General features: G+C 33.2%; 2 protein-coding genes across 4 annotated transcripts; both read left to right on the forward strand.

The window, feature by feature from the left end:
- Positions 1-72: 72 nt before the first annotated feature.
- LOC131523263 (protein P54-like) lies at positions 73-9,668 on the forward strand. 3 transcript variants are annotated; one of them, XM_058749509.1, is made up of 5 exons: positions 73-182; positions 1,299-1,451; positions 4,323-4,853; positions 6,450-6,503; positions 8,429-9,668. In XM_058749509.1, exons 2-4 carry the CDS (start codon positions 1,427-1,429, stop codon positions 6,500-6,502), a joined length of 609 nt encoding a protein of 202 aa, XP_058605492.1. In that variant the 5' UTR covers positions 73-182; positions 1,299-1,426; the 3' UTR covers position 6,503; positions 8,429-9,668. The 3 variants fall into 3 exon arrangements, with proteins under 3 accessions (XP_058605492.1, XP_058605493.1, XP_058605494.1); XM_058749510.1 differs by having other exon boundaries at positions 4,326-4,853; XM_058749511.1 differs by lacking the exon at positions 6,450-6,503.
- An 811-nt stretch (positions 9,669-10,479) lies between these two features.
- adss1 (adenylosuccinate synthase 1) lies at positions 10,480-21,485 on the forward strand. Its single transcript, XM_058750388.1, has 13 exons — positions 10,480-10,760; positions 12,223-12,325; positions 13,800-13,862; positions 14,018-14,068; positions 14,164-14,230; positions 14,875-14,982; positions 16,053-16,134; positions 16,206-16,332; positions 16,666-16,820; positions 18,792-18,916; positions 19,231-19,328; positions 20,787-20,936; positions 21,015-21,485. Exons 1-13 carry the CDS (start codon positions 10,572-10,574, stop codon positions 21,065-21,067), a joined length of 1,371 nt encoding a protein of 456 aa, XP_058606371.1. The 5' UTR covers positions 10,480-10,571; the 3' UTR covers positions 21,068-21,485.
- The last annotated feature ends 363 nt before the right edge of the window (positions 21,486-21,848 follow it).

Here is a 21,848-nt window from a genome sequence, read left to right on the forward strand (position 1 = left end):
TTTAATTAATATCTATTGTTTTTAACTAATATTAAAATATTAATTTTAATATAAAAAACTGTATATTAACCTCCTGTAGGAAAACAAGATCCGTAAAGAACAAGCGGCCAAAGCGGAGAAAAGAAAGCAGCAGCTGGCGGAGGAGGAATCCAAGAGACAGAAAGGAGAAGATGGAAAGATAAGTGAGTCGTTACAAACAATTCCTGTCCGTTTATTGGTGTTGTCATTATAGCACCCAGCGTTTCTCTCTCATCACATTCAGTGCAGATGAAACTTGGTTTGTTTTGCTGTGACGCTGGAGATTCAGTTCTTCAGTACGCTTTAGAATACAGATGTTAATAAACCAGAATCAGATGTTACATATTCACTTCCAGTATTTCACATCACTAATAGAAATGTTTTCATTTAGAAGAGGCTCAGAGCCGCAGGAAGACGGCTGCATCATTGATCAATTAAAAACTGTTTAATCTTCTTGTAATATTAAAATGTTTTAATATTATTTAATAGATCATATTTCATTATAATATAAGTCATTTTAATAAACTTTCTAGTTAATGACATTTTTTAAAAAATATTACAATATTTTCATATTCATTAATGTTAATATTAAAGTGTTTTTAATTAATTAAAATGGTCATTAAATCATTTCTAATTAATTTATTCATTTAAACTAATATATTTTAATTTAATATTACAATATTTTAATATTAATTAATAGTCATTTTAAATTAAACTAATGCTTTTTAATTAAAGTTTTAAAATTGAACTTTTTTAACTAATATTAACTAATTAAAATATTTTACTGAAGTTGTTAATTAAAATGAATGGTTTAATATTAACTATATTTTAATATTAAACGTGTAATACTATTACATTTTAATATTTTACATTTTAATATAAAAGTTTAATATTAAAGTGTTTTTAATTAAACACCAAAGTTTTAATTTAATATTACAATATTTTAAGTGTAATATTAGTGTTTTTAATTAAAACAAATGTTTTTAAGTTAATTACAGTATTTTAATAAGTAATAGTCATTTAAAGTTAGACTAATATATTTTATTTAATATTACAATATTTTAATAACTATTAGTTAATATTAGTCATTTCAGTTAAACTGTTTAACTAACATAGCATTTTTTTTATAGTTGTTTTAATATTCTAAAAGTATTATAAATAAGTTGCATTTAAAGTCTTTTAATTAATATCTATTGTTTTTAACTAATATTAAAATATTAATTTTTAATATAAAAAAAACATTTATTACAGCTCTCTAATAGAAATGTGTTTTCTGTCAGTCCGTAGAGGTGTGGTGCCGCAGGACGAAGTTTGCATCATCGATCAGCTCCTGGCCGACATTCGCAAGGGTTTCCATCTGAGAAAGACTCGTCCCAGGTGCGAATCGGAAAGTGCCCCTTCTAGTGAAATGCATAGAGATACAGGAGCGTCCGGTAAGAATATCAGCCTGTGTGGCTCTGAAGCGGCTCCGTTGCAAAAGTCTGAAGCGTTCGTGTTTATTTCTCCGCTTTCTTGCGCGCTGCTGTCTGTAGTGAGTGCACTGAAGGGGTCCGACTGCGAGCAGCTGCTCAATTTATTATTCCATAAAAACTGACTAACTTTCACTGCAGTCCAGAAAGAGCTTTTATTGAAGTGTCACAAGTTTCTGACCCCTTTAAAGCGTCACTCATAGTGTTGGTGTGTGAGTGTTTAAACCTGATTCCTCACATCCTGCTGCTCCACCAATCAGCTTTGCCGCTTGCCCTCTTCACTGCTTCTGATTGGTTGTTCACACCAGTCACATGCCAAAAACATGCATGTCAATGTGAACTGTAAATACAAGCTGTAAACTGCAAATGGGTAGTTGACATTATTTATTTTTCAACATCAATTTTTCAGAATGTTTAAGGAAAAGTTTAAATCCTATAAATGGTGACAGTTACTTTTTGGTTATTCACCATTTTATTCAGCTTTATATACGGCTGCATGATTAATTGCAATATGACGTAGTGCTTTAAAACCCTGCCGGTTTCAATCAAAATAAACATTTGATGGTTTAATATTTGAAAATGAAGAAATTTGGAAAATTAAGCCATAAATATTTGTATATAAATTTTTCAGTACAATGCACAATAAATAAATTAAACTGTACAATAAATTATTCTTATTTTATAATATTTTAGTTTATGGTTTATTTTTATTTTCATCGTTTAATAATAATGAGGTTTTTTATTATCATTATAAATTGTTACGTATTATTAAATAACAATGATATTTTCTATAATACATTTAATTTTATGTGTGTGTATATATATATATATATATATATATATATACATATATACATATATACATATATACATATACACACACACACACAGTGGGGCAAAAAAGTATTTAGTCAGCCACCAATTGTGCAAGTTCTCCCACTTAAAAAGATGAGAGAGGCCTGTAATTTTCATCATAGGTATACCTCAACTATGAGAGACAAAATGAGAAAAAAAAAATTATTTGCAAATTATGGTGGAAAAGTATTTGGTCAATAACAAAGTTTCATCTCAATACTTTGTTATATACCCTTTGTTGGCAATGACAGAGGTCAAACGTTTTCTGTAAGTCTTCACAAGGTTTTCACACACTGTTGCTGGTATTTTGGCCCATTCCTCCATGCAGATCTCCTCTAGAGCAGTAATGTTTTGGGGCTGTCGCTGGGCAACACGGACTTTCAACTCCCTCCAAAGATTTTCGATGGGGTTGAGATCTGGAGACTGGCTAGGCCACTCCAGGACCTTGAAATGCTTCTTACGAAGCCACTGCTTCGCTGTTCGGCGGTGTGTTTGGGATCATTGTCATGCTGAAAGACCCAGCCACGTTTCATCTTCAATGCCCTTGCTGATGGAAGGAGGTTTTCACTCAAAATCTCACGATACATGGCCCCATTCATTCTTTCGTTTACACGGATCAGTCGTCCTGGTCCCTTTGCAGAAAAACAGCCCCAAAGCATGATGTTTCCACCCCCATGCTTCACAGTAGGTATGGTGTTCTTTGGATGCAACTCAGCATTCTTTGAGTTTTACCAAAAGTTCTATTTTGGTTTCATCTGACCATATGACATTCTCCCAATCCTCTTCTGGATCATCCAAATGCTCTCTAGCAAACTTCAGACGGGCCGGACATGTACTGGCTTAAGCAGGGGACACGTCTGGCACTGCAGGATTTGAGGCCTTTGTTACTTTGGTCCCAGCTCTCTGCAGGTCATTCACTAGGTCCCCGTGTGGTTCTGGGATTTTAGCTCACAGTTCTTGTGATCATTTTGACCCCACGGGTGAGATCTTGCGTGGAGCCCCAGATCGAGGGAGATTATCAGTGGTCTTGTATGTCTTCCATTTTCTAATAATTGCTCCCACAGTTGATTTCTTCACACCAAGCTGCTTACCTATTGCAGATTCAGTCTACCCAGCCTGGTGCAGGTCTACAATTTTGTTTCTGGTGTCCTTTGACAGCTCTTTGGTCTTGGCCATGGTGGAGTTTGGAGTTGGACTGTTTGAGGTTGTGGACAGGTGTCTTTTATACTGATAACGAGTTCAAACAGATGCCATTAATACAGGTAACGAGTGGAGGACAGAGGAGCCTCTTAAAGAAGAAGTTACAGGTCTGTGAGAGCCAGAAATCTTGCTTGTTTGTAGGTGACCAAATACTTATTTTACCGAGGAATTTACCAATTAATTCTTTAAAAATCCTACAATGTGATTTTTCTGGGGGTTTTTTTTCTCATTTTGTCTCTGATAGTTGAGGTATCCCTATGATGAAAATTACAGGCCTCTCTCATCTTTTTAAGTGGGAGAACTTGCACAATTGGTGGCTGACTAAATACTTTTTTGCCCCACTATATATATATATATTTATAAAACATTTTAATACATTAAAGAACATTTATTCTTTATTGTTCATGTATTTATTATTATTGTTTATCAGAAAAATCTTTTTTTTTTTTTTTTCCTAAATCGTGCAGCTCTACCTAGTTACCATCACTAGTGTATGTCAAATGGTCCTGCAGTGTGACAAACTTTTGGAAGTACTTCTATTCCACGTAGTTGCTTAAATTATTGGAAAAACATGCACAATAACAAACTGTGTTTGTCACAAACTGATGTCAACTACCCAAACACAAGCTGTACGCTGCATGTGAACAAGCAGGACTTATCACTCTGCAGAGAAGTTGTGTACATTTTGTAAATTAAAACCTCTGGCTTTGCTTCATGCTTCATCTCCATTCGAGACGCGCTTCTTGTTCCTGAACAAACCCGTCTCTTCTCGTCCTAAAGCAGCAAGTGTCAGGTCTGTCGGAGAAGAAGCTGGATCGTCTGCGGTCGAAACGTCTCCAGGAGACCAAGCCAAAAGCTGCGGCGCCAAACCCAGCGCTGAAGCCTCCTCAGCGAATCACAGGGAGTCGGAGGAGCTTCGAACCCCTGAAACCACCTCCACAAACACTCAGGAACCAGCCGATGCGTCACCCAGCTGCCTTACCTCAGCCAACACCCATCAGAACCACAACGGAAACAACATCAGGTCTGCAGACGCTCATGTGACTCCAGTAAACACAAGCAAGCCTTTAACTCACAGCGACTCCAGCACAAACGCCGGCCGTGATAATAGTGACTCTGTGAAGAATAAAGACGAGCCGCTTCAGTATACAGATGACAACGCTAACGATTCGTCTGGAATACAGCAGGCGTGTGATGATGTGGACGGAGTGATGCCACAAGCCCCGCCCACTCCTGCTGTAGGCCCCGCCCCCCAGAAAACCGAAAATAGAAAACATTTCCTCCCAAGAAACAAAAAAGGCAGTAATGAAGGTAATCTATTTATATACCTAATAAAGGCAATTTTTCAGCATCGAAAGTGTGTTTTTAAAACATTTTGGTTTGCAAACACAGTAAATGTTTTATTTATAAAGCCGTTATTGATGATTAAAATATTATTTCATAATATTTTAATGTTTAACATCAAGCTGCTGGGATATTTCTGGAAAATTCTCAAACGCGTTTTCCTGCGTTTCGCAATCCCAGATATTTGGCTGATTGTTTGAATCTCATTATTAAACCGGTCCAAGTCACAGTTCATTCCAAGATCAAAAGAAAATAGGACTCATTTTTTGGACAAAAAGATTATTCTTACTTTTTCTAAATCGCATTTATAAAATTTTCTGTCACAGTTATTTACATGGTCTTCAATCAGCTCAAAGCATTGCAAGTACTACATTTAAATGTTTAAAAAATATATATAACATCTAAATGTTATAATATATAAAAAAGCTTTCATTTTTTTTTTTTTTTTTTTTTTTAGTTCATTTATAATATATTAGTATATTATTACACTGTAAAAAAAAAAAAAAGTTGAGCCAACTTAAGTTTAAGGCAACAAGCTTCAGCAGATTTGAGTTTTCTCAACTTGTTTTAAGTTTATTATACAACAAAAAGTTAAGATTTCCTAAAAAAAAAAAGTTGAGAGAACTCAAATCTGCTGAAGCTTGTTGCCTTAAACTTAAGTTGGCTCAACTTATTTTATTTATTTTTTATTTTTTTTACAGCACATTAGTACTATTATAAATGACTATTTAATCGCACATTTATTCTGTGTGAACAACATAAAGGCAGTATATTTTTAATATTTGTTTAATGGCATCTTTTTTTATGACTGAAGGCCAGTATCACTGATACCAATACTACTGATGTCTCTTGGAAATAGTTTTTTCCCCCTAATTTTTAACAATTGACTATAGCCATATATGTATGTATGTTTATTAAACCACCCTAATTAATTTTATTCATTGATTCTAATAACTCTTACATATTTCCCCCACCTAAATTCTCTTTACTATAATGTATGTTTTTTTTTTTTTTTTTTTTTCAACCAATACAAATGTATGTTTTTATTATTATTATTATTATTATTGTATAAAAACCCCATCCACCCAAATTCTCTAAGCTATAATGTCACAAGTGGAAATATATAAATATTTTTTCTATTATACATCAATACATATTTATTATTATTATACATTTCCTTCAACCAACCCATATATTTATTTTTCCTTTTTTGAATCCCCTTCAGATTCTTATTACTATAATGTAACAATGGAAAAAATTAATTGTTCTAGAAATAGGCTTTTGATTTTTGGGTGCAATATGACCTGGACATTTTCTTGGCATCTCATCAAGTTATTGAATATTCATTTGTTGTCATTTTTCAATGACATTTCCAGAAACATCCGTGTTTTTGTAACACTGTTAATATGTGTGTTGTGCTCTGTGTCCTCTTTGCTGTCAGATGTTAATTATCTGGCTTTAGTGCATCACCTCTCGCTCTGAGCCGAGGTCATGCCATACAGAGGCTTGAAATGAATGTCAATCATTTCTTCAGCGTGTCTCTTTTTCTTTGACCCTCTGAAGTGAAGGGTAACAGAAGGAATGGACGCTCTAAAAAGGGCTGTGTGTTGCAGTGAGGTAGGTCAAACACCTCCCCGTAGAGAACTAACAGGACCGAGCAGGACACCCGCCTCTGTCAAAACCGCCTAATCGATCTCTAACCAGACCTCTCTACTTCCACACGTGTGTTCACTAGTCGTCCAACTCTTGTTGTTAACATTCTGTCTCGTCCTGAACTCGTGGGGATCTGCTGTGGTTTGTTCTCGTCTTCGGTCCGTCAAATAAACTTCCTCTCTTTCGTCACGAGAGACCGTTGAATCATGTGGTTCTTTACTTGTGGTTTGTCTCGTCTCATCATAACTGATTCCATTTCTTTGTGTTAACAAAAACATATCTGCTCATTTGTAATTTTAATCCGCAACTTAATTGATTAATCATTATTTTCAAAATTAACATGATTTTGGTGTCCGTGAGTTGTTGTTTTTTTTTGTTTCTGAAAGAAGTCTAAATGCTGCATTTATTTAATCAAAAATACAGTGAAAATTGTGAAATATTATTATAGTTTAAAATAGCTGTTTTCTATGTGAATATCTGTTAAACTGTAATTTATTTCTGTGATGCGCAGCTGAATTTTCAGCATCATTACTGCAGTCTTCAGTGTCACATGATCCTCAGAAATCATTCTAATATGCTGATCTGCTCGAGAAGCATTTCTGATTATTATCAGTGTTGAAAACATTAATATTTTTGTGGAAACCGTGATGCATTTTATTTTTCAGGATTCACAGATGAATAGAAAGTTCAAAAGAACAGCATTTATTTGAAATGGAAATCTTTTGTAACATTATAAATGTCTTTACTGGCACTTTTGATCAATTTAATGTGTCCTTGATGAATAAAAGTAGTAATTTCTTTAAAAAAAATAAATCTTACAGACCTCAAACAGAAGTGTATATTCATGTAAATAGATAAATATACCATTGCAACATGTTTGTTTAATGACCAGTAAATGATTGACAGCAGAGGTATTTGAAGATTCTGGTCACTTTATCAGTGAATGTGACCTTTGACCTCACGTATTTTAGGGTTGTCGTCATTATTAAACCAGGGCTTTAATCTGTCTGTCTGTGAAGAATGAAAGATAAACAAAGCAAATAGTTTAGAAATGAGTCCAGATGTGCAGCTGACAAAATAGACTTTTTTTTTTTTTTTTTGCTATATATCAGTCATGATATTTACAAATAAAATGTATATGTATAGTTTTGGAAGTTTTAAAGTATCATTTCTAAGCTGATTTGTTAAAACCATTGTGTTTGAGCTTCTGTGTTTCTGTATACTTCTGCAATCGAACTGCGATTCCTCAAGTTTTTCTAAAAATACAATTCCTTATGCTACTTCATCATAATTTAAAGGAATAGTTCATCTAAAAAAGGTCATCCGAGATTAGGATGAGTTTGTTTCTTCATCAGGTTTGTAGAAATGTGTCTCTGCATCAGTGTCTCAGCAATGGATGCTCTGCAGTGAATGGGTGCCGTCAGAATGAGAGCTGATTAAAAACATCCACAGCACTCCAGTCCATCAGTTAACATCTGGAGAAGACAAAAGCTGAAACAAATCCAGCATTAAGACGTTTTTAATACGAGTCCATAATAACGCGTCCTCCAGTGAAAAAGTGTTCTGGTCTGAATCAGGAGAGAAATCTGCACAGATCAAGCAGCATTTACAAGACAAAACAGCTCTAAACAAATATGTGGCTGGATTTTAATGATAATTATGGATTATGGACTCATATTTTAGTACATCTTAATGCTGGATGTTTCAGCTTTTGTCTTCTCCAGATGTTAACTGATGGACTGGAGTGCAGTGGATGTTTTTATCAGCTGTTTGGACTCTCATTCTGACGGCACCCATTCACTGAAACTATTCCTTTAATGCTGATCTTCTTAAATCGACGCCCAATGTTGGTGCTCAAAGTTTAAACTCTTTTTCTCCTCATGTTGCAGGAAGCTCTAGGAAAAGGAGAACAAGAGGGAAAAGGAAAATTTGAGTCCGTTCCTGCTGTGATCCTGTTTTTCCGCTGGATCTCACTGGACTGGATGAGATCAGAGCCGCTGTTTCATCTGCAGATGAGCTACTGATGGCGTAGTTTGAAGAAATACACATTGTACACTGTGTATTTGAGTTTGGCTTAAAGAAATGTATTTTTAAATGCTAAATCTTTAGATTTGACCAAACGGTTTTAAATGTTTGCACACTGTAAGATGCATTTGAGACACCAAAACCTTGTTTACATATGAGTGTGGTCAGGAGAGGGAAAAAAAGGCTAATTATGGATTTTTGCTGTTTCTCAAACCTTTAAGATAACTTGTTGTTAACTGTTAATATTGCTCTGAATGTAAACTTTATATATTATGAAGATGTTTGGCATTAACGCCGAGAAGTATCAGTACGTTATGATATCAGTTCGAAAATATAAATGTCATAAAATATCTTCGCAGAAATGGTTAAATTATATTTTGCGCTTGCAGTGGTTGAGCTGGACTGTTTAGTATTTTCATTTGAGTGTGACTTTCATATTTATGTCGGTATGTATTTTCATCAAGAAAATCTCTAAATTATATATAAATAAAAATGTGCAATCAGTGTTGAGGTTTGTTCGTTAACACTCAAGCTCATATTCATTGAAATTTGAAATCCATTAGAATTTAAATTAACAGTTAAAGATGCTGTAATTTTTGGCGTTTCGTCTTCAATTGCACGCCTTCACTTCTAAACTCCGCCCCCAAATGCATGTCAGCCAATCCCAAGTTCGCAATTCTGAATGGACAAAATGATTGACACACTAATGGCGCTCTCCCGACTATTCTGCCTCTGTTTACACTATTTAAATACAGGTAGAAACTGGGTGCAAAACGTTTAGTGACAGGATTCCTGGACACAACCCTCTATCGGTTTATAAAAAAGAGAGAGAAGCTAGGCCCAGGAAGCTGTCACACACACACACACGTTTGTTTTTGTGAATTGTGGGGACTCTCCATAGGCGTAATGGTTTTTATACTGTATGTGCTATTGTCTTACACCAACCCTACACCTAAACCTACCCCTTACAGGAGACTTTCTGCTATTTCAGATTTTCAATACACTCTTCAATACATTCTTTTACTAGTCTTTGTATTTTTAAGGCCAATTTAACCAATATGCATTTTGTCTGTTCACAAATAAAATAAAGAAATTGCAATATGATGTTATATAATGTTTTTTATTATTACATTTTAATGAATGTTGCAACTGTCCCCTGCTAGGGGTCAGTTGCAACTTTTCACTTTGTCTGTTCAAGTTTAAATTGTGCATATATTATCATATGTATGCATGTGGGTCAGTATCTGACAAGTGGGTTTAATGTATTAAAATTTTGGCTTTCCACCAAAAACTGTCTCTGAGAAACTGAAGGAAATACAAAAAGTGTTGCAACCGTCCCCACTCTCCCCTGTCAGCTGATGTTTTATCACATGCACGCCCCAAAGTTAAAGGAAACCGATCAATAGTGCATTGTAGTGGCTTCGTAATTTAACAATAGCGTATACTAAACTGCGCATGCGCGTGTCTCTGTCCTCCGCCGTCAGGGGGCGCTCGGCGGCTCACAAACCCGAATCCTCTTTGAGTCGCATTCAAATATTAAAGCGTTTTTTGTCGTAATGGATACATTTGTACTCTTACAAGTTTAATCGTTTAAATCAACGAACTACATGGATTGGTTAGTGACTACAAACAAAAATCTACTTCAGCAATCAACATGAAATGTGTTTTTAAAAAGTCTCATCCAGTAATCATCATCGACTGTGATTGGTCTACTCTATCCAGCGTTGAGAAAAGTAACAGGTGTCACGTGACATTACGCGCTTTTCTGCAGATGTTTAGATAATTTACACCGGAGCAAATCAACTTTAAAAACTATTGAAATTACTGGAAAGGAGTTATTGAGCAGTAACTAGTTAAAACAGAAGAAGTATTATTTATCCTTATTTTCTAAAAAAAGTTTCGCGCCGCGACCGTTACGTCCCGCCCGTCGCCGAAGCGTCTCTGTCCGTTCCTCCGCACTCGGTAACGGCTCGGCTGTCAGATTCATTCCTCTCTGGACACTTCAACATGTCTTTGGGCTGGTCAGCGAACGACCACAAGAGCTACTCGAACCCGCCGTCCGCCGCGGTGAAACGGGCGAGAAACGACTCAGGGAACAAAGTGTCGGTGGTTCTGGGAGCGCAGTGGGGAGATGAAGGCAAAGGAAAAGTTGTTGATTTATTGGCGACGGAGTCTGACGTCGTGTGCAGGTGTCAGGTAATATAACGGTCAAAAACAAACATAAACCTTCATAAATAAGTATTTAACAATAGATAACTTAACCGGTAACTTTTTGTATAAAAAATACCTATTACGAATGTGACTGTGATCTTATATAATTTAAATAATCAGTTGTACTAAATGCAGATATATTTGTAATTTATTTGAATAACTGGTTATTATATCTCATTAATATCATTAATGGATTTTAATAATGTTCTAAATCATTCTTTGCGGTAATTACATGAATACAAATAGATTTAATACACTGTACTACTACTACGTTACTACTACTGCTAACAATACTTATAAAATATTTATTTAATATTTAATATTTATGCGTATCTAGCATAACAGCGCCATGCTGTCTTCTCTGCATAGGTCTCATGAGCTTTTTAGTTAATATTTAAGATTTGAACTTGTTATTATGGAAAAAATAATGTCATATCTCATGTTTATGAAAATCCAACTGAACATGTATAGAAGTATAAAAATAAGAACTGATAAATATTGTGTTTATTGGACAGCAAACTACTATTATAAAAATTTGTTTCATTTATGAAATAACAGATTTGGAGCATCTAGAAAATACGTATATATCATACTTTATATAACTTTTTTTAAATTTCTGCAGTTCGAAATCTACTCTACATAGTAGATGTATACTATATATACTATGTACAGTATACTATATATATATATATATATATATATCATACTATACAACTTTATTTATTTATTTTTTTCCCAAATCTCATGTTCTTCAATTGATTTTAATATTAATAGTTTGCTGTGCAATAAAACATGACACTGCTCTGTTCTTATTTCTCTACATATTCAATGTTACTACATATTACAAATTGTTGAAGCAAATGTCTAATTTAAGAATTCATCACGCTTTATCAGTCTAAAACGAATCTGAATAAGGGATGGAGCGTCGGTTAATGTTTACAGTTCTGTTTAAAGTCATCGTCATTATTAGTCACATGCAATGTTTTTAAAATTACTATTATATGCATATATGTATAAAGTATTCCTAACAATTCCTGCATATTCAGCCGTGTTGCTGTGGGAGTCTGAATCTCACTGAATGTCAGTCCCAGAATTCCTCCCTGCCCTTCGCTGAACTCGGGTCACATTCCCAGCGTTACTGGACATGTGAGAAGGGCACGGTGCTGGTGATACAAGCCCATCGCATAGCGGTCTGTAGGAAATAAGCCTCGCTGGTTGGTGGATCGGGCTGGAGGCTGGTCTTCTCCGCTGGACACAGTGTGTCTGAGTAAAGGGCAAGCCGGCCGTCTGGATGCTTACAGAGTCACATTTCCAGGTCTCCCTTCTGGAGAAAATAAGAGAGTAAATCTGGAGCGTGAACCTTCAAGTTGTTGGTGTCCTTTGACTGTAAACCGTCTTGCAGCTTCACAGTGCATTGCATGAGGTTCTTGTGGTTTTTCTGTCACAGGGGGGAAATAACGCTGGTCACACGGTGGTGGTGGATGAGAAAGAGTATGATTTCCATCTTCTCCCCAGCGGAATCATCAACACCAAGTGCACATCATTCATCGGTGAGAAGGAGAGTCTTGCAGTACAGTGCATTACAGTAACTCTGGAGGACAGATGCAGTGTTGCATCTGGCGTATTTACTGTATATGGAAGATTGTTTCCATAAATAAATAAATTCTCAGAATTGCAAGATAGAAACCCACAGTTTTGACTGAAAAAGTCTGAATTGCAGGACATAAACTTGCAATTATAAGAAAAAAGGTCAGAATTGTGAGATATACACTTTGGATTTAGTGTAAATAAGTCAGAATTGCAAGAAATAAATTCAACATTTAAAGAAAAAAGTCATAATTGCAAGAAATAAATTCAAAATGTAAAGAAAAAAGTCATAATTGCAAGAAATAAATTCAAAATGTAAAGAAAAAAGTCAGAATTGCAAGAAATAAATTCAAAATTTATAGAAAGAACGTCATAATTGCAAGAAATAAATTCAAAATGTAAAGAAAAAAGTCATAATTGCAAGAAATAAATTCAAAATTTATAGAAAGAACGTCAGAATTGCAAGAAATAAATTCAAAATGTAAAGAAAAAAGTCATAATTGCAAGAAATAAATTCAAAATGTAAAGAAAAAAGTCATAATTGCAAGAAATAAATTCAAAATTTAAAGAAAGAACGTCATAATTGCAAGAAATAAATTCAAAATGTAAAGAAAAAAGTCATAATTGCAAGAAATAAATTCAAAATTGATAGAAAGAACGTCAGAATTGCAAGAAATAAATTCAACATTTAAAGAAAAAAGTCAGAATTGCAAGAAATAAATTCAAAATTTATAAAAAGAACGTCAGAATTGCAAGAAATAAATTCAAAATTTATAAAAAAGAACGTCAGAATTGCAAGAAATAAATTCAACATTTAAAGAAAAAAGTCAGAATTGCAAGAAATAAATTCAAAATTTATAAAAAAAGAACGTCATAATTGCAAGAAATAAATTCAAAATGTAAAGAAAAAAGTCATAATTGCAAGAAATAAATTCAAAATTTATAGAAAGAAAGTCAGAATTGCAAGAAATAAATTCAAAATTTATAGAAAGAACATCAGAATTGCAAGAAATAAATTCAAAATGTAAAGAAAAAAGTCAGAATTGCAAGAAATAAATTCAAAATGTAAAGAAAAAAGTCAGAATTGCAAGAAATAAATTCGAAATTTAAAGAAAAAAGTCAGAATTGCAAGAAATAAATTCAAAATTGATAGAAAGAACGTCAGAATTGCAAGAAATAAATTCAACATTTAAAGAAAAAAGTCAGAATTGCAAGAAATAAATTCAACATTTAAAGAAAAAAGTCAGAATCGTGAGATAAAAATTTGCAATACATTTTTTTTTTGTATTGTGCCAGAAACAAGCTTCTATATATTAAAGACAACTTATCCCTTAATGATTAAAGCACTGTTTTGCTGGTGATCAAATATGTTTTCAGAGACTGTAAAGTTGAATCCAGTTTGACTGTAGTTTCAGTAATGTGTGTCTTCATCTGCAGGTAACGGCGTAGTCATTCATCTTCCAGGATTATTCGAGGAGATTGACAAGAATGAGAAAAAAGGTGTGGTTTTTTTTGGTCACAATTTACGTATACATGCAAAATAGCTTTAAATAAACCAGCCTTACAACAAATACCGTTGACTAGATCTGATTCATTGATTATTCATGGCTTGATTCTGTGATCAGGAATAATTAGTTGTGTTCTCCCATGATAAGGTCTGAAAGGATGGGATAAAAGACTTGTCATCTCAGATCGGGCTCACATTGGTAATATAACAGTGTTTTTATTAAATATATTGAATACAGTGGTGGTGGAAAATACATATAATAGATGATCTTACGATTGCATCTGTTTGTGTCAGTATTTGACTTTCATCAGGCCGTGGATGGACTTCAGGAGGTTCAGAGACAAGCTCAGGAAGGACAAAAGTAAGAGCAACCGATGCATAAAAGATGTAAATTTGATTAAACTTATATTTATGGTTGATAAGTTGTCATAGCACTTGCATATCATTGCTCTTTTGTTGATTTTCATTGCTTCCGTTGTCCTCATTTGTAAGTCGCTTTGGATAAAAGCATCTGCTAAATGACTAAATGTAAATGTAGTGTACATTTTAATAATACCATAAATAATACAATAAATTTAATAAGAATAAATGCATCTTATACTCAACTTCAAACATAATATGTAAAACAAATACATAAAAAACATGCAAAAAGAGTGAGTTAAAACAGCTTAGAATATTTCGTTTGCAATCAGAAGATAACAAAATCAGCATTTTACAATGTATTTAGACTTGTCCTGGTAACTGGACAAATTTTTGCATCAGAAATGGCAAAATTCACATAATAATTGATAATAATAAAAATGTTATTGATGATGAACTTTCAAACATAAATATATAAAATAATGCAAAAAGAAAAGGAAAATAAACAGTTACATACAATATTTAGTTTGACCTCCTGTTGATTCTGTTGCATTATGTGTAATTTTTTTTTTGTAGATTTGGTAGTTTTATAGCTTTTTGGTGATTAAAAACAAACCATTTAACCGTGTTTATGTTCGTTCACAGCATAGGAACAACTAAGAAAGGCATCGGCCCCACGTACGCCTGTAAAGCGTCTCGCACCGGGCTCCGCATCTGTGACCTGATGGCTGATTTCAGCGAGTTTTCTACCAGGTAACTATTAACTTACAGTCAATGTTCCCTCTCATTTATTTTCTCGCTGAGCAAAACGTTCCTCTATTGGGCAGAACATTGCTTACAGTTAGAGCGGCACGATTAATCGAAGGCAATTGTCATGCACATTTTCTCAGTAAAGCCGGTTCTGTAATCAGTAGTAAATCTCCAGCATGTGCTTTCAGACGGAGCAGCGTTTACTACACAGAGCCGCCGTTCACTGAGAAGCTACACAATATCGCGTTCATTATCACAGACAATTTAATCACGTGATAATGAAATCGAAGATATTGTTCTGTGATAAGGACAGCTGTTTGCGTAGCTTCTCAGTGAACTGTGGCTCTGTGTAGTAAATGCTGCTCCATATGAAAGCATGTGAAAATACCACATTTGTGACCCTGGACCACAAAACCAGTCTTAAGTGTCAAATTTTCAAAATTGAGATTTATACATCATCTGAAATCGGACAATATTTGGCTGAGATACAACTATTTGAAAATCTGGAATCTGAGGGTGCAAAAAAATCTAAATATTGTGAAAATCACCTTTAAAGTTGTTCAAATGAAGTTCTTAGCAATGCATATTACTAATCAAAAATGAAGTTTTGATACATTTACGGTAAGAAATTTACAAAATATCTTCATGGAACATGATCTTTACTTAATATCCTAATGATTTTTGACATAAAAGAAAAATCAATCATTTTGACACATACAGTGTATTTTTGGCTATTGCTACAAATATACCCCAGCGACTTAAGACTGGTTTTGTGGTCCAGGGTCACATTTAATAACATGTTTTTACTCCAAACTCACTTCATAACGTCAGCCAAGTGTTTGAAATAAATCCTTCTGTGAGATGATGTGGCTTCTTACACAGAATAAGGCACGCAACATATTTCATAGTATTCTAAGCACTGATAAAGGCATTGCATTATTATAAATTAACCATGGTTTTATTGTAGTAAAAGTGTAGTAAACATGGTTTTTTGGTGTATTGATTACCATTTGTAAAACCACAGTTTTACTACAAATACCATGATCTGAAGTGTTGGTAACTCGCTCTTGAAGGGTGAAGAACCTGGTGCAGCAGTATCAGTCCATGTATCCGGCTCTGAAAGTGGACGTGGAGGGCGAGCTGAAGAAGCTGAAGGTCAGTTGAAGGTCAGCAGACGCATGCTCTGTGTTGTTACGCTGCTGTCTCTGACCCATGCTCCTTCACAGGACTACGCTGAGAGGATCAGACCGCTGGTCAGGGATGGCGTCTATTTCATGTACGATGCAATTCACGGGCAGCCGAAGAAAATCCTGGTGGAGGGTGCAAACGCGGCGCTGCTGGACATTGACTTCGGTGAGGATCTGTGAGTGTGTGTGTGTGCGTTTTTGTGACATATGAGGACGCAAATGTGTATAATGACATGAGTATGACAGGTATTACAAGGAGAAGGTGATTTATGAGGACATTACCCCATGTCCCCATATTTCAAAAGGCTTATAAATCATACAGAGTGAGTTTTTTTTGAGAAAGTAAAAATGCAGAAAGTTTCCTGTAAGGGGTAGGTTTAGGTGTAGGGTGATAGAAAATACAGTTTGTACAGTATAACAGCCATTACGCCTATGGAGAGTCCCCACAATTCACAAAAACAAACGTGTGTGTGTAAACGGTGGTTTGTCTTCTTTGTAGGAACGTACCCGTTTGTGACGTCGTCCAACTGCACGGTGGGAGGTGTGTGCACCGGCCTCGGCATCCCGCCCGCGAACATCGGCGACGTGTACGGAGTGTCAAAGGCTTACACCACTAGAGTCGGGATCGGGGCCTTTCCCACGGAACAACTCAATGTGAGTCCGACTGAAACTGACAATCTCAGCAGGGTTATTTTTGTTAACAAACTATCTAAAAAAACTATAAAAAATAAACTTTAACTAAAATAGTAGGTTTTTTTTTTTCAGCTAGATGCCATTTCATTTGCATGTAGTTTAACTTGATGTACAGAAATAGTTCAAACTAAAACCATAAAAAACTTTTGTTACTTGAAATTAAATAAAATTTAGCTGAAATAAAATATAAAAATACAAAAAAAACAAAACATTTTATTTCAGATAGTTGCCAAGGCAAAATGTATCATTTTTATTTAGTTATAAGAAATAAAAAATGATAAAATAAGCTTTAACTGAAATAAAATTAAATATAAAAAACTTTAATAATAAACTTCAATTAAATATAAAAAAAATTCAGCTAGTCGACAAGACAACATTTTTCATTTCTATTTAGTTTAAATTTATATGCTAAAATAACTGAAATTAAAATCATAAAAAATCTTTTGTTACTTAAAAATAAAATAAAATCTAACTGAAATAAAATAAAATATAAATTATTAATTAAACTTATTTTATTTCAGATAGTTGCCGAGACAACATTTCTCATTATCATTTATTTTAACTTGATGCTCTAAAATAATTAAAACTAAAACCATAAAAACCATTTGTTACTTGAAAAATTAACTTTTAACTGAAATAAATTATAAAAATAAAAAAAATAAAAATTATATTTTTATTATTACTAATAATAATTTAATTTATTAATATTTCAGCTATTCGTTTTTCATTTCCATTTAGTTTAACTCAATATACTAAAATAACTCAAATTAAAACCATTTAAAAAAAACATTTTGCTACCCTAAATAAAATAATTTTTAACTGAGATCAAATAAAATATAAAAAAAACTTGTACTAAAATAATTAAAACTAAATTAAAAAATAATTAAACTATATAGACATATTTTTAAATAAATAAAATTGACAAAAGCATCCAAATTTACTAAAATGAAAACAGAAAATATAAAAATAAAAACTAATTCAAAATATCAGTAAAAACTATAATAGTATCTCAATGATACTAAAATAACGCTGCTTTCCAGTGTTGTGTTCAGTCTGCGTCGGACGGGCTGTCATCAGTCCATGAGTGTCGTCTGAGTCTGAGACGAATCTGTCTGTGCGTTACTGATGAGACCAATTCCTCCTCAAAAACACCAATCTGATCATGATAATATGATCTGATGTTTGCTGCAGTTATATTTAGAGATTGTGTGACTTTCACACATATGAACGTTTGGGTTTAGTGGATTTGCCCTTTGGAGCAGCTGTGCTTAAACTCCATCACAACAGCAGATAAATTTAGATTTACCGCCCGATTTGGACATCAGACAACAAACATTTTTGTATACATAGATGCTGTTGATTTGATCTGTACTTTGCCAGTTAAATGTTTTTAAAATAAATAAATAAATACATATAAATGTAATTAAAAATAAATATAAAACATATTTCAATAGATTCTTTTTATATTAAAATATTTTTTATATATATAATTATAATTAATATCTTTTTAGTGCTGTCAAACGATTAATCGCATCCGAAATAAAAGTTTTTGTTTACATAATATATGTTTGTGTACTGTGTATATTTATTATGTATATATATAATACAAACACATGCATGTATATATTTAAGAAAAATATAAATATATTATACATATATAAATGTATAAATATTTTCAAAATATATACTGTATGTGTGTGTATTTATATATACGTAATAAATATACACAGTACACATACATATATAATGTAATCAAAAACTTTTATTTTGGATGCGATTAATCGCGATTAATCTTTTGACAGCACTAATATATTTTATATGTATAGCTAAATATTTATAGATGTAAAAATACTAATATATCAATTTATTAATGGATAATATTAATTGATTTATTGACAAAAGTATTAAGAGTCTCTCTCTCTCTCTCCTCAGGCGGTGGGCGAGCTGCTGCAGACCAGAGGTCACGAGGTGGGCGTGACCACAGGCAGAAAGAGACGCTGTGGTTGGCTGGATTTGGTTATTCTCAAATACGCTCATATGATCAACGGATTCACTGCGTGAGTGCTTTGGTTCTGTATATGAGTATAACGTGAAAAAATGACATACTGAACTATACTAAATAGTAGTTATTTAATATATGATATATTATGCGACAAGAAAAATACAGTAAATAGTAGCATGCCACATTATTGTTACATGACCTCATTATATTGCATGTGTACGCCAGTAAGAGAGCCAGAAATAAATACAGGGATTTAGCCTTTTTTATTATTATTATTCAAATTTTGCATAAAATGTGCAAAGCTTTGTGTTAACAATGAATGTAAAAATTGTAGTATTTTTCTGATGGTTGTTTTGTGTGTCTCTTCAGCATTGCTTTGACTAAACTGGACATCCTTGATGTTTTGGATGAAATTAAAGTGGGTGTTGCTTATAAGATCAACGGCAAGAGAGTCCCGTATTTCCCAGGTAAAATGATTCCTAGAAGTGTTGGGAAGTAACTGAATAAAAGACACTCGTAACCATTAAAATTTGAATTAGTTTGAATTTGAATTAAAAATTCTGATTTGGTTCTAAAGAATGATTCACTGATTCTTTTGTGTCTCTGCACAGATGTGTGTGTGTGTGTGTGTGTGTGTATAAAACTAAAACTGAAATTAAAATTGATAAAAACTATATAAACATTTAAAGAATAATAAAAATGACAAAACCACAAAACAAAACTACTAAGTTTAACATTAAATTGAGAACAGAAAATGCAAAAATAAAAACTCATTCAAAATATTACTAAAAAACTATAATAGTAAACTATAATAATATCTGTAGTTTGACCGTCATGTAACAACCCTAAATGAGGAATAGTGTAACTTCCACAACATGATTTGCTCATAGATTTGATTGTGTTTTTGCCAGGCTTTAATGTTTCTGTGCATGTGTCTGTTTACATCTTGATATCATTAACATAATAATTGATTAGTATTTACTATTGTATTATTTAATTGTGTCAAGTGTTTTTAAATCTTCTCTTATAGCTCACTATTTTCAGAGTAGGTTTTGTGATTATCTTGTAATTGTTTTTTTTTTTTTTTTTAAATATTATATTCTTCTTAAATTGTTTTGTTTTTTGTTTTTTTTCCATAAATTGTTTCTTTTATTTTTTCAAAGCGCTTTGAGATGCAACTTTTAAAGGTGCTATAAAAAATAAAGTTTATTATTATTAAAGTTTAATAATTTTAGTCATTTTTAATTTTTTATATAATATTGCTTATAAGAAATCGTTGGTAACTAGCTGAACATAAGTTTAAGTTTTTTATGTTTTATTTTAATTTAGTTAAAATTTATTTTATTTCAAGTAAAAAAAAAAAAAAAACTTTATTTCTGTGAATCTCTCTACTTTCAGCCAACATGTAGGTTCTGCAGAAGGTGTATTTACTATTGTATTATTTAATTCTTAATAATAAACAGCATGGTTTGAAACATCTTCCATTGTAATTGTAGAAAAACTGATACACTATTATAGCATTTATTTTTTTCTGTTTTCACTCTAATTTTAGTTAGCTTTTTTTTTTTTTTTCAAGTGTTTTTAAATCTTCTCTTAAAACTCACTATTTTCAGAGTAGCTTTTATGTGATTATTTTGTTTTTTTATTTTATTTTATTTTTGCAAAGCGCTTTGAGATGCAACTTTTAAAGGTGCTATAAAAAATAAAGTTTATTATAATTATTATTATTATTAAAGTTTAATAATTTTGTTGTGTTTTTGTCATTTTTCTTATTATTTCTAATTATTTCTCATAATTTAGCTTATGAGAAATCATTGGTAACTAGATGAACATAAGTGTATGTTTTATTTGAATTTCGTTAAAGTTTATTTTATTCAAGTGAAAAAAAAAAAAAAAATTATTTCTGTAAATCTCTGTACTTTCAGCCAACATGGAGGTTCTGCAGAAGGTGGAGGTTGAATACGAGTCGTTTCCTGGATGGAAGACGGACACGTCAGCGGCCCGGAAGTGGAACGATCTTCCTCCTAAAGCTCAGAACTACATCCGCTTCGTGGAGAATCACATCGGCGTTCCTAGTAAGTCCTTCACACCAATAAACCGCATTTTAACATCCTCCTGTCAGTCAAACTCACGCTTGCATCTCTTCACTGCAGTTAAGTGGGTCGGCGTGGGAAAATCCAGGGAGTGCATGATCCAGATGTTCTAGGATCATGAAGTTTCCTACCCACAATCCTCCTGAAGACTATCGGCACAGCAGGACTCTTGATTTTACTGGTTGGCATTCGTTAAACTCTCTTAACAATGTTTTACTTGATGGAAGATCACCTCTGAATGTCCAGGCATTATAACCATCATCTGTCGGTCTCTCAGATTTACTGCGACAGGTTTACACCAATCTTAAATTGTGGCGCTATTATTAATGTTGAGTTTTTGGGATTCAAAGTGGCATTTGATCATGTTTTGTTGAATTGCACTCTGTTGTTTCCAGCGAGACACATAAAGCGAACCCCTCTGAAACTGTGTTTATTTCATTGTTTTGGTTGTATGCATTTCATTCTCTGCTCTTAGAATAAGATCATGAATGAATGTCTATCCATTAAAAGAGATTTTTCCTTTGTGCCGCACTGATTTAGCAGGCTTCTTTCCCAGCGTTTTGTCTGATGTCAGATATAATTAGGTTAGACGCACCATTAGCTGCGTCAGAAATAGACTGGGGCAGAGAACACTGTGTTCCTCTCATCTATGCCAAGATGATCTGATCTCCGAGGAACCGTAGTGCCTTTACAATCACAGACTGACAAGAAAACTCAGATCCACGAGCCAATCGTGACTACAAACACTACAGGAATAAGAGAAAGGACAAGTCAAATAATCAGACAGTGGGTGTAAATAAACTTTTTAAAGTTTTATTATTTATTTTTCTTTATTATTTGTACACTATTTACTTTATTTATGCTATTTAATAATAATAATTATTATTTTTAATT

This window comes from Onychostoma macrolepis, chromosome 17 (assembly GCF_012432095.1).
Source record: "Onychostoma macrolepis isolate SWU-2019 chromosome 17, ASM1243209v1, whole genome shotgun sequence".
Classification (NCBI taxonomy): Eukaryota; Metazoa; Chordata; class Actinopteri; order Cypriniformes; family Cyprinidae; genus Onychostoma; species Onychostoma macrolepis.

What these genes read in the sequence shown, in the direction of transcription:
- LOC131523263 (XM_058749509.1), top strand. Translation starts at nt 1,427, where the DNA reads ATGCATAGAGATACAGGAGCGTCCG. An exon ending in TAGAGATACAGGAGCGTCCG is followed by an intron (nt 1,452 to 4,322) that starts GTAAGAATATCA and finishes CTCGTCCTAAAG; the next exon opens with CAGCAAGTGTCAGGTCTGTC. An exon ending in CAAAAAAGGCAGTAATGAAG is followed by an intron (nt 4,854 to 6,449) that starts GTAATCTATTTA and finishes GACCCTCTGAAG; the next exon opens with TGAAGGGTAACAGAAGGAAT.
- adss1 (XM_058750388.1), top strand. Translation starts at nt 10,572, where the DNA reads ATGTCTTTGGGCTGGTCAGCGAACGACCACAAGAGCTACTCGAACCCG. An exon ending in CAAGCTCAGGAAGGACAAAA is followed by an intron (nt 14,231 to 14,874) that starts GTAAGAGCAACC and finishes GTTCGTTCACAG; the next exon opens with CATAGGAACAACTAAGAAAG. An exon ending in GAGAGTCCCGTATTTCCCAG is followed by an intron (nt 19,329 to 20,786) that starts GTAAAATGATTC and finishes CTGTACTTTCAG; the next exon opens with CCAACATGGAGGTTCTGCAG.